General features: G+C 45.3%; 1 protein-coding gene across 1 annotated transcript; it reads left to right on the forward strand.

Annotated features, from left to right (window-relative positions):
- The first annotated feature begins 2,761 nt into the window (after positions 1–2,761).
- On the forward strand, positions 2,762–5,263 carry LOC138772292 (protein kinase C delta type-like). The gene is made up of 3 exons (XM_069952589.1): positions 2,762–3,141; positions 3,625–3,941; positions 4,065–5,263. The coding sequence occupies exons 1-3, from the start codon at positions 2,839–2,841 to the stop codon at positions 4,618–4,620; spliced, it is 1,176 nt and encodes a 391-aa protein (XP_069808690.1). The 5' UTR covers positions 2,762–2,838; the 3' UTR covers positions 4,621–5,263.
- The last annotated feature ends 6,814 nt before the right edge of the window (positions 5,264–12,077 follow it).

Below are 12,077 nucleotides of genomic sequence, written 5' to 3' on the forward strand. Positions count from 1 at the left end.
GAGATAAACCCAATCCAAAAGCGACCGAGGAAGATTCTAAGAGTGGCAAGAACATCAGAATCTAGTGTGGGGGTCCCGATTCCTGAATTGAGGGACCTTGGTTTATAAGTATAAATACATGAAATACAACGATTAAAATGAGCTACAGTGAGAGCGGACAACACATTTCAATACTGATACTTGCGTCTTTCTCAAGTCTATATAACTATATAGTTGAGAAGAAACTGCTCTGAGCATAACCCACTCAGGTGAGCACAACTCCTACCAGGCAGGGGTATTACCTTTACATCTGTGGATGCTGTCTACCTGTAAGGCTATATTGACATCTAATGATTACCCTGGGCTCTTTATACAGTATATACATTAGAAGACTGGTAAAACAGTATGCCTATGTGTATCCATGCTAGGTCTATTGAGTTCAATAGACTAAACTCAAACTACTTGTCACTAGGGTTGAGCTGATCTGTCAAAATTTTAGGTTTCAGCAACGTTATCCAGACCCAAATGCTCAGAGTTTGATTCGTTGAGGCTGCAGAAGTTGGATGCTGCCTTAGGTAGTCCTGGAAAACATGGATACCAGTTTGGAGCACACACTGTACGTACCATTGTAGTGCCTATCTGGTACGGTGTTGTGTCATTTTGGTGGTAAAGGTTTCTGTTTAGATGCATACCATATAAATGTGAAGTTTTAGATACTCAGTGAATACTTTGTCTTACAATAAAATGAATCTCTACTAGCAGTGATTTACACCTTACGACTATGTTCCCACAACATCTTTTTTATGTGAAAAATGTCCGTCTTTATCAAAAACCGGATGATTTACACTTAAAAAAGACATTATGGGAAAATAGCAACGATTCCTCCAACCGCAAACACACAGGTGTGAGGGCGCAGATCACACAAAAAAATAATAAAACTAAAAAATATGTATAAAATATATGTATAAAATTTATTAAAAGACTCGACGCGTTTCGGAAAGCACTCCGGTTCCTTTCTCAACAGTCAGGGGAATTATGGGAATATGGCCTATGGCTGTTACCTTTTACTATTATTGAAGCATCAATGTACCACCTATACTAACACTAGTGGACTGCTCCTTCCTATACAAAGCAAACTCCGCATTTACTGGCCCTCTATATCAATCCCTCAATAAAAAAAAAAAGGTGATGTCCTAAAGAGAATAAGAAAAATATGTAATTCTTTATTGTCCTTCTCATTCTCATACACACATTACATAGTGATGAGGAGACGTACCAGACGCCATGTTGTAGTTGGGAGCAGATCACGGCTGCTAAAGCCCCCAAAGCAAAACAATTGGTGCTTCCTCCCTTCCAATATAGGAGTTTTCTAGTGATTCCAGAAGATCTTATATGGAGACAAATGATAAGCCTTCCCCACATAGCTACCTGGCCAATATCTGTCAGTCCCACAGCCTATATACAGGCCCATCCATACACAGTATCTACATACTGATTTATTGCCAAACAGATCACTGTGATCCCCATCACCCTCTATATTATATGTGTATATTATATGGTCATATACCGACACGATCATCCAGCAGATTGGATTATCAGAGCTCTGAACAAGCAGAACAGAGCTCCAACCCTCAGTAATATCTATCTAAAGCTGCTTCATCCTATCCTTTGCCACATAGTAACCCATCTCTAATGTTGGCGTTACACTGTCCATACTCTTAAAGGGGAACTATCAGCAGGTTAGACAAATCTAACCTGCTGATAGCCCCCTATAGTGCCGAGGAGGAAAGTGTGTGTGTGTGTTACCTTCCTCCTCGGTGCTGGTCCTGCGCTGTTAGTAATCCGGACCGCCCCCCTCCATTGATTATCATTAGAAGAGGCAGGCTAGATTATGCAGCAGTGCTCCTAAGGGTCCTCCGGAGTGGAGTTAACCCCAACTAACAGTGCGGTGCCATCACTGAGGAGTGGAGTTTTCCCCAACTAACATCGCGAGACCGGCACAGAGGAGGAAGGTAAGACACATACCTTCCTCCTCAGCGTCCTCAGCGCTATAGGGGGCTATCAGCAGGTTAGAGTCACCTAACCTGTTCGTAGTTCCCCTTTAAGTCTCGTCTGGGAAATACTGGTGAACACTATCTGGCTCCAAATGTGTCTGTACCATAGAGGTAGACAGTACAGCTGCTATGGGTACTTGGGAGAGAGAGGCAGACTGTGGCAATGTACAATCCCCTCCCCATCAATAACCCATGGCCGGGTATATATTATGCAATCACTCCTATTATTTCTATATGAAGCCTTTATAACATGGCACACCTCAGAATAAACCATCATGGTGGACGAATCCTTCTTTATTCTCTATAAATACTTCTCCTCCCTGTACACCAAGCTCTGCACTGACCTGGGCGCTGCCATTATAGCCTATGGACATACACCCTGTGTATCTGGGTAATGGACACTTATTGCATGTAGCAGGACGTTCCCCCTTACTAGGCTTTAGCAGTGACTATTATCTATGGGATATTCCTGAATCATTAGGATTTTCTCCCATCTGCCCTTATTCTAACACTGTAGCAGAGCTTATGGGCATCAATGCCAACCCAGACCTCAGTCCCATCCTCTGCCCATCTACTAATATTATAGCACTACAAGGACCAGTCATGTCTCCATTCCTCTGGACACCAGACTATGGCTCATGATGGCCACATCCCAGTGTATATGGCTGTACAGGTCTATGGACCACTGGCAGGCAGGTGCCACCTGAGCATGTGACATCCCGTTGCCTGGATACCGCCAAGAGTTGTTTACTGCCAGGGAACTGTCAGTTGGACCGATTGGACCAAGGCGATAGGATTGCTAGAGATGGCGTCTACGGAGGAGAGAGAAAATGGCGAAAGGAGACAGAAGAGGAGGAGAGAGGAGGAGAGCGAGGAGCGAGAGAAGAAGAGGAGAGGAGAGGACGGAGGATTCGAGAGGAAGAGACAGGAGAAGAGGAAGAGACAAGAGGAGAGCGAGGAGCGAGAGAAGAAGAGGAGAGGAGACGATGGTGGAGTATTGGAGGACGAGGAGTCAGGACCGGACGGCACCCAGGACCCCGCACCACCCAGATGTACCATCAGCGACTTCACCATCCATCAGGAACTAGGTAGAGGCGCCTTTGGAAGAGTAAGTCAACAACTTTTTATTTCCTACTACTGGGACGGCGAGACTAAAGTTTATTCTGATTGTTGTACCGCTAAGTGCAAGCTATTATTTACTGTTATCAGCCACTTAAGGGCCAGGAGGGTAAATGTAGTTTTATACTATAGGATGAATCCCAGAAAGTACCTAGCCGCCATGTTTATTCTGTTTTATCACATCTCCAGTGCTAAGAGCCTCCGGTACCATCTATATCTATGGGTGACTGATATCAGCAGCTCCTTCTATATCACTGTACTGTAATGCACCTCCACATTAGGTCTAGTCTGCTAGAGAGGAGATTGTTCAGCTGTAGGGTCCTAAATCCCCCCTGACCGACCCCTCAGACCTCCCCTCTATCTTATACAGCAGAATAGCCAGCAATCATTGGAGAGAAATCCCCATGTAATCCATGTATAAGTATTTCCCCTGTGACTACTCAGTAATCATTTCCTATTTGCTTTCTTTCAGGTGTTCCTGGCATCAACCCCCAGCCGAAGCGACTACGTGGCCATGAAAGTCATCAGGAAAAAGAAGAAGAATGAAGCCATTCTACAGAGAGAGCGGCGGATACTTCTGATGGCCCGAGACTGCCCGTTCATCCTCCACCTGTATGCCGCACTGCAGTCTCGGGGCCAGGCCTACTTCATCACCGAGCATCTGGCCGGCGGCAGCCTGGAGGATCTGATTCGGATGTGCGGCTATCTGGACCCTAACAACGTCAGATTCTACACAGCTGAGATAGCATGCGGACTCCAATTTCTTCACGGAAAGAAGATCGTCCACCGGTAAGCAGAGTCCTGAATTATTCCGGGTTTTGCAGTGTAGAGCCCCTGACCCCCGCATCATGGCCGGCCTTATCGGATTCACTGTTCTCCCCTCTTACTGTAATATTTCTTTTTCCTTTGCAGAGATTTAAAGCCTGGAAACATCATGTTGGATGGAGATGGACACATCCGGATAATCGACCTGGGGCTTGCCCAAGATGGAGTCAGCGCCTCCAAGAAGATCACTGGAGTGACGGGCACATTCGCCTACATCGCCCCTGAGGTCTTTCTCCACCAGTATGACACAGCAGCGGACTGGTGGAGCCTGGGGATCGTCGTATCCAGGATGGCAGCAGGACACTCCCCGTTCTACTTCGGCCCTGTCTACAAGATGGCGTATAAATCCATCACCAGGGACCAGCCTAATATTCCATCATGGCTGAATAATGACTTACATCTTCTCATTACAGAACTGCTGTGTAAAGATTCTGAGAAGCGTCTGGGAGTGTCCAAGAACATCAGAGACCATCCGTTCTTCATCACTATCGATTGGGAGGAGCTGGAGCAGAGGAGAGCACAGCCGCCATTCATCCCATTCAAGGCAGTTCTGAGGAATGAACATCTGCAGTGGCCGGAGGAGACGACGTCCCATCACCCTGTGGCCGGATTCTCCTTCACAGCATCAAGCTGGGCCCGGTGAGTTTCTTGTTCTTTATATCTTACAGGATCAGCCCGGTGCCTTCTGCCCAGAACTCTGTGCCCCCTGACCCATGCCTCTGCTGCTGAGACCTCGGCTCGTCTACAAGATCATCTCTGTACCATCTTCATGCTGCTGATTTCCATCAAGATGTTGCTCCGGACCTTGACACCACCAATACCTGGCTGGCATCAGACATCGCCACCTTCCGAGGACCCTCCACAACCCCCCGGGTGAGGCCTGTGCTGTGATTTCCATCTGGCACCCGGTGAGCGCAGGATAAATAGTCGCATAGCGGCTCAGCACAGGCCAGGTAAGTAATACACATCACACATACAGTCCGATCACACACATGAGGGTAGACACACATATAGTCACATACATACAAGGATAGGCACATACACACACACATACAAGTAGACACAGGTAGACAACGGCTTTGATCCTGGGACTTGTTCTGATCGCCACATTTGGGGTCGGGAAGGAATTTTTCCAGCTTGAGGACAATTGACTCATTCCTCAAGAAGGTTTTGCCTTCCTCAGGATCATCTCAGGCCTTAAATAGGGTTAGGGTGATAGGTCCTTTTAGTTTTTTTTTCTTCACATATTCTTATTACTAAAAATAAATTATTAATTTCCCCCTTTATATGACTGTGTCTGTGTCTTTATTACCATTGGGTGATCGTGTAGTGTTGTAATAAATGTGCTAAATCTGATGGCAAAGCAATAATGGAGTAAGTGGGTCTCATAGAGGAGGTAATACTGCCGGCTACACAGCAGAGGATCAGCCTTGTCTCCATTCTCCTCTACAAGCAGCCAGCAGAAGACATGGAAGATGTCAGTCAGAGATCGGCACAGGAGTAAAGGGCCTAGTACACGGGCTGATAGTGGCTGAGAAATCGGCTAGTGTAAAAGGACCTTAAGGCTATGTTCACTCTACATTTTCTTTTATGAAAAGAACGGCCGTTGGTGCTGATTAAAACAACGGCCATTCTTGTTTCAAAAAAAGCTGCAAAACAACAGCCGTTGTTCACACAGTGTATTGAACAACGGCCGTGGAAATAATTGACCTGTCAATTATTTCCGGCTGTTGTTTCCAAACAGCAGTCGGAAATAATTGACAGTTCTCACTGTGTGGCTGCCTTGTGGCCTTAGTGTGACTGAGAATCAATGCTTAATTGATTCTGAGTGACATCCATACGGCCGGAACAATTTGATGTATTTAAATAATGCTCATGCGGCCGATATGGCAGTATCAGCTGCAGGAACATGTAAAACAGCACACCTAAACGGAAGGCAAAAGCCGTGCTGTCTCTGGAAAAAAGTGGCCATGTTTTTCTAATGCTGATGCTGATGTGTGTGGCATTAGGGAAGTGAGCAGTAGGGGGTGCTGTAAGGCTGCACATCTGGTTTTCGGCCTAATATCCTTAAAGGGATCATTACGTTCATTCGGAAATCATGGATCAACACCTTTAACAAGCATCTGGGAACAGAGTTTTATATCACTGGGCAGTTGGTACTGCATTGATCGATCTTATCTATGCTCGAATGCTTCAAGCAATCAATAAACTGTGGTCCCCAGCTGCTTATAGTCTCCAGATCAATGTACTAGTCATCAGGAAATCAAATAGTGAAGTCCCCATGGTGAGACATTAAGATGAAGTAAAAATGGTGAAAAAAAACCCCAAACAAATAAAGATATAAATTGATAAAGTAGAATACATACATAATCCCCATAGACTCATATGCAATAATAAATGGACAAAATAAAAATAAAAAGTACACACTGGCAATAAAATGATCACATGATTAAACCTGTGCTGTGATGACAGAAAATTCGGTAAAAGTTGAAAAAATCCTAGTTTTTTCCTTTTTTTAATGAAAAAATTATCAGACAAAATTTACCATTAACCATCAACAACAAAACAAACATGAGAAGAAGCAGGTTTTTTTTTTTAAATTCCCTTTTTAGCATTTTCACATCCTTTTTAGGACAGACAGCAACTTTCTTATTGAATTTCTTGTGGCGAATCATATCCTATTAGCGTAATATTCTGTCAGCCGGGTCGTTACATAGCTACATGGGTGATCTGAAGACTGTCGGCGGGGTCCAGGGGAGGGTTGTGGTACGGTGCAGGCATCGGGACAGGTAAATATACGGTATTTTCCGGCATATAAGGCAACTGGGCGTATAAGACGACCCCTGACTTTTAAGAAGATTGTCAGGGGTTCGCCTTATACAGCGGAAAATGTTAACCCCTGCCTGACCGCAGCCCTGCTACCGTCAGGCAGGGGTTAACTGCAGCTAAATGAAAAAACAAGCAAACAGTTAACTTACCTGAGCCTCGTTCCCGGCCTCCACGCGTCCTCTGTCCCGTTCCCGGCGCAGGCAGTGTGACGTACACTGACTGCGCCGGGGATCCCCAAAGCTCTCCCTGCAGCTGAATGTCTTCGAGCTTCTCCGATGAGACACTCGGCTGCTCGGGAAAGCTTCGGGGATCTGCCTGCGCCAGGAACGGGACAGAAGACGCGTGGAGGCCGGGAACAAGCCTCAGGTGAGTTAACTGTTTATTTTTTTACAGTGGTCGCCCCATACGGTGGACATGTGGCCATTTTTTAGCCCCCCCCCACCGTATGGGCCGACCATACCCAGCATATAAGACGACCCCCGACTTCTTATACGCCAGAAAATACGGTACCCTCTTTATTATGTTACCCCCCCATCCCCAGTTGGATGAGGGGAATAGGAGACCTGGTCTGTAATATGGAAAGCGATCTGCCTTCAAGTCCCCTTCCTGTTATTTTTTATAATAAGGTATTTTTTGCTGAAAAAGTTTTATACCAAAAGATATTTATGCTATTTATACGGTGATGTTTAAGGCAGAGGTGTAGCTAGGATTCACGGGGCCCCATAGCCAAAATTTTTAAGGGGCCCCCCCTCCCCTATGCACAACACAAAGCACTGTGTGTGTGTGTGTGTGTGTGTATATATATATATATATATATATATATATATATTTATATATAAAACCTGTTATACTGCTGGTGCACATTTTTCTTTCCTACTTGATTGTGCAGTTGGAGAACAGAGGTCAGAGGTTCTCAGTGCAGTAAAGCAGAGATCTTTGTCTTCTGCTTGTTAACCTTTTTTTTTGTGTTGCAGCATGTAATTTAACATTGGGTCCCTTACACACTGCAGTACATAAGGCGTTAAGCAGAAGGACACACGCTCTTACCTTCTCCCCCGGGCCCCCTCCTGCACGGGCCCCATAGCAACTGCCTACCCTGCCTCTATGGTAGCTACGCCACTGGTTTAAGGCTATGTTCACACACAGTATTTTTGTTCAGTATTTTGGTCCTTGCAATGGAGTGGATTGAAAACACAGAAAAGCTATGTTCACACACTGTTGAAAATTGAGTGGATGGCCGTCATTTAATGCCAAATAATTGGCGTTGTTTTAAAACATCAACCGTTGTTATTAAATAACAGCCATTATTATAAAATTATGGCCATCCACTAAATTTTAACAGTGTGTGAACAGAGCCTTTCTGTGCTTTCAATCCACTCCTGGTTTTGGTTGCAATATGAGGACCAAAATACTGTGTGGGAACATAGCCTTAGGCCAAGTTCACACAATGTAAGTAAAGTATTAATCATGGCCGTTGTTGTTGATTTGTTGCTTACTGTGCTGCAGCTGAGGGAATCCCGGCCATACCATGTGTATACACTCCGTCCAGGATCACTAGCGGCGCCACAAAAAACTGACAGGTCAACTGACTATTTATTAAATAGCGGCTGCAGAGAACCCGTCAGTGCACACAATGAAGTGCGCGGCTCCTGCCGCATTCTCCATTGTGTGCAGTGGCGAATTGTGATGCGGGCGTGCACGGATGTGCCCGCTACCCAGTTCATTAGAAATGAAGATCATCCGGCCGCTACTGCAGTATCTTCACCGTGGACGGAGAGGACCATATATAAGGCGGTCCGTCCTGGCAAATGTCAACAACCTAAGAAAATCTAATAAAGAATGAGTTTTATTCATCTTCATCTAAGAAGTTGGCATCCTCCGACTTAGGTTCATTTCCCTTCTTAGACACGCAGTCAGCAGTTTGGATATAGATACTAAAAAAGAAACAAGAAAAGAGGATTTATAAATGCAGAAATGCGCCAAGACTTATGTTCTTAGCACACGAATATACTTTACTTATCAACTTCTTAAAGTGAACATTATTATTCTGATAGGAATCACCTCCTGGCTACCTTTGGCCACTATTAGGCCACATTCACACACCCGTAGTGCAGTCCGTGGCCGCGGACCCGCGGCCCGCACTACCGTATGTGTATCCATAGTGCTCCGTGCTTCACACGTTCACACATCATTACCCCAGAGATCCGGGCCGCAAAAAAACGGTCTGCATTACAACATGTCCGGTTTTTTTTTGCGGCACGGATCGCGGCCCCGTATACATGTACGCACGTGTGATCGGGGCCATAGGATAACATTGGTTTCATGTTCTGCATTTATGGACAGAACTACGGACTGAATTAGCCCTTGGGGTACATCCCTACGTACCGTATCCGCAGCGGATTTTACACTGCGAGTTCTCAGCGAAATCCATTGCGGATACCTGCCCATTCACTTCAATGGGATGACATACTCGCAGCGGCATTGTCATCGGGTATGTCAAAGTCAGTGCCCTTAACCCCTGTGGCACTGGGAGACGCTGGGAGCTCCCGAAGCAAGCCGGAGCGTGAACCCGGTAAAGTATGTACCTGGACCGCGGGGGTTAAGGGTGCTGACTTTGATATACACAATGACAATGCCGCCCATTGAAGTGAACAGACAGGTATCTGCAGCGGATTTTGTAGCGTAAAATACTTTGTGGATATGGTGCGTGTGAAGATACCCTTAAGGGTATAGTACAGGTGAACCTGCTGTTAGGTACCTGTAGCGTTAGAGCCTCTGATTCTACCGCCATTATTCTTATCTTCCTGCTGTTTTACAGTATTTTCCTCCAAAGGAATTATGTAAAGGAGCGACTTTTGTGCACTGGGGGTGTTCCCCGACCCCCTCAGAACACCGTTACACCCGCCCACAGCCTCCTAAGTCTCCTCCTACTCATCCATTCAGTGAGATGGGACCACTTATGCATCCTAAATGGATGGAGTAGGAGGAGACTTAGGAGGCTCGGGCCGGGGAACGCCCCCAGTGCACCAAATGGCTCCTTTACATAATTCCTTTGCAGCAAAATACTCAAAAACTGAGCCAGGCAGGAAGATAAGAACAACAGGACTGCAGTCAGAAGCTCTAATACTACAGGGACATAACGCTTGGGACTTGCTGTTAGTTTTTCTTTAAAGGGAATTTACCACCACCATCTTTACTATTCATATGAAAATCCACTGTACCATTCACAAGATATAAAGAATGAATATGCTAATGAGCTAGTTTGGATTACAGGGGGCAATCCTATACCCCCTAAATCCTGCAGGGGTGCCATGTGATGCGGTGCATGCGCAGTAAGGGTCACAATGTTATTATACATTATTATACATAGCAACTAGAGATGAGCAAATTAATAGTATCTGCATTCTGCTCCTCAGGCTGTGGGCTTTGAGGTCTGATCAGCTCCATGCCGCTTCTCCCCGGCTGATGGGAAAAGATGGATCCAGTCCTGGTAAACTGGGAGAAGTTTCCCAGGACAGGATCCATCTTTTCCCAGCACCCGGGGAGGAGAGGAGCAGGCTTCATAGCAGAATGCAGATAGCCAATCGCTTCTTTCCTACTATAAATTCCCTCATCTTTATCAGCAACGTATCAAGGTTTAACTACTTACTGATCTTTTGTATTTCATATAAGTAAGAGCAGCCACAAAGAACAGAAGCATAGCCAGTATTGTGGCGAGGATGATGATGGAGCCAATGAGCCTCTTGTGCAGGCTTGTTCCTCATCATCTGCAAAAAAATAAGCAGGAGGGTAACAGTGTGGATAGTGAGTGTAAGTATCTGGTCAGATACTGTATATTGATCTAATATAAAAAGTGTGAAAAGTGGTCTTGGATTTTCTCAGACACCTGTTATTTAGCTTAAAGCAAACCTGTTGCCAAAAAAATACATAAATAAAATAAAAATTGACATAAGTTTTTATCAGTCGGGGGATCCTAACCAATCAGGAGAACAAGCAGGAGCAGCGTGCTTCACTTTCCTGCTGTCAACCATCCCTGTCCGGCGGTCTTATAAAGTTATAATGAAGCCACCTTGAGATCTCTGAGAGTAAGGCTGGGTTCACACTACGTATATTTGAGGCTGTACAGCAACCAAAACCAGGAGTGGATTGAAAACACAGAAAGGATCTGTTCACATAATGTTGTAATTGAGTGGATGGCCGTCATTTAATGGCAAATATTGGCTGTTATTTTAAAACAACGGCTCTTGTATTGAAATAATGGCCGTTATTTACTGTTATATGGCGGCCATCCACTCAATTACAACATTATGTGAACAGATCCTTTCTGTGTTTTCAATCCTCTCCTGGTTTTGGTTGCTATGAGGACCTGACAAGAGGACTAAATACTGCCTGAAATATACGTAGTGTGAACCCAGCCTTAGGGTGCGTTTACACAGACAGATTTATCTGTCAGATTTTTTAAGCCAAAACCAGGAACAGACTATAAACAGAGAACAGGTCATAAAGGAAAGACTGAGATTTCTGAGTTTTCAAATCCATTCCTGGCTTTGGCTTAAAAAATCTGTCAGATAAATCTGCCTGTGTAAACGCACCATAAGAGAGTGAAATTCACTACTGTACACTTTTCCAGACTTGTTTCCTGGATCTCTGGGGACCTAGGCAGTAAGAACCCAACCATTGTATTACACTAAGGTGTAATGCTCTGTGCCCCCCCTAATGTGGTGTAATGCACTGTGACCTCCCCCCCCCATGAGGTGTAATGCTCCATGCCCCCCCCCCCCAATGAGGACCAACGCACGGGGACCCCCACACCATGAGATGTAATGCACTGTGTCCCACTATTGAGGTGTAATGCACTGTGCCCCACCCCCTTAATGAGATATAATGCATTGTGCCCCCCCCCCTAAATGAATAATAATGTACTGTGTTGTCTTGATACACTGTGTCTCCCTAATAAGGTATACTGCACTGAGTATAATGCACTGTGCCATCCCACACTGAGTATAATACACTGCACCCCCCCCCACACACACTAAGTATAATGTACTGTGCCATCCCACACTTAGTATGATGTACTGTGCCATCCCACACTCAGTATAATGTACTGTGCCATCCCACAATGAGGTATAATGTACGGTGCCATCCCACACTGAGTATAATACACTGCACCCCCCCCCCCCCCACACACACACACTAAGTATAATGTACTGTGTTATCCCACAATGAGGTATAATGTACTGTGCCATCCCACAATGAGGTATAATGTACTGT

Source organism: Dendropsophus ebraccatus, chromosome 14 (genome assembly GCF_027789765.1).
Source record: "Dendropsophus ebraccatus isolate aDenEbr1 chromosome 14, aDenEbr1.pat, whole genome shotgun sequence".
Lineage (NCBI taxonomy): Eukaryota > Metazoa > Chordata > Amphibia > Anura > Hylidae > Dendropsophus > Dendropsophus ebraccatus.

Bases quoted from the DNA above. Each gene is read 5' to 3' on its own strand.
- LOC138772292 (XM_069952589.1), top strand. From the start codon at position 2,839: ATGGCGTCTACGGAGGAGAGAGAAAATGGCGAAAGGAGACAGAAGAGG. The intron at 3,142-3,624 runs GTAAGTCAACAA...GCTTTCTTTCAG, and splicing joins GTAGAGGCGCCTTTGGAAGA to GTGTTCCTGGCATCAACCCC. The intron at 3,942-4,064 runs GTAAGCAGAGTC...TTTCCTTTGCAG, and splicing joins GGAAAGAAGATCGTCCACCG to AGATTTAAAGCCTGGAAACA.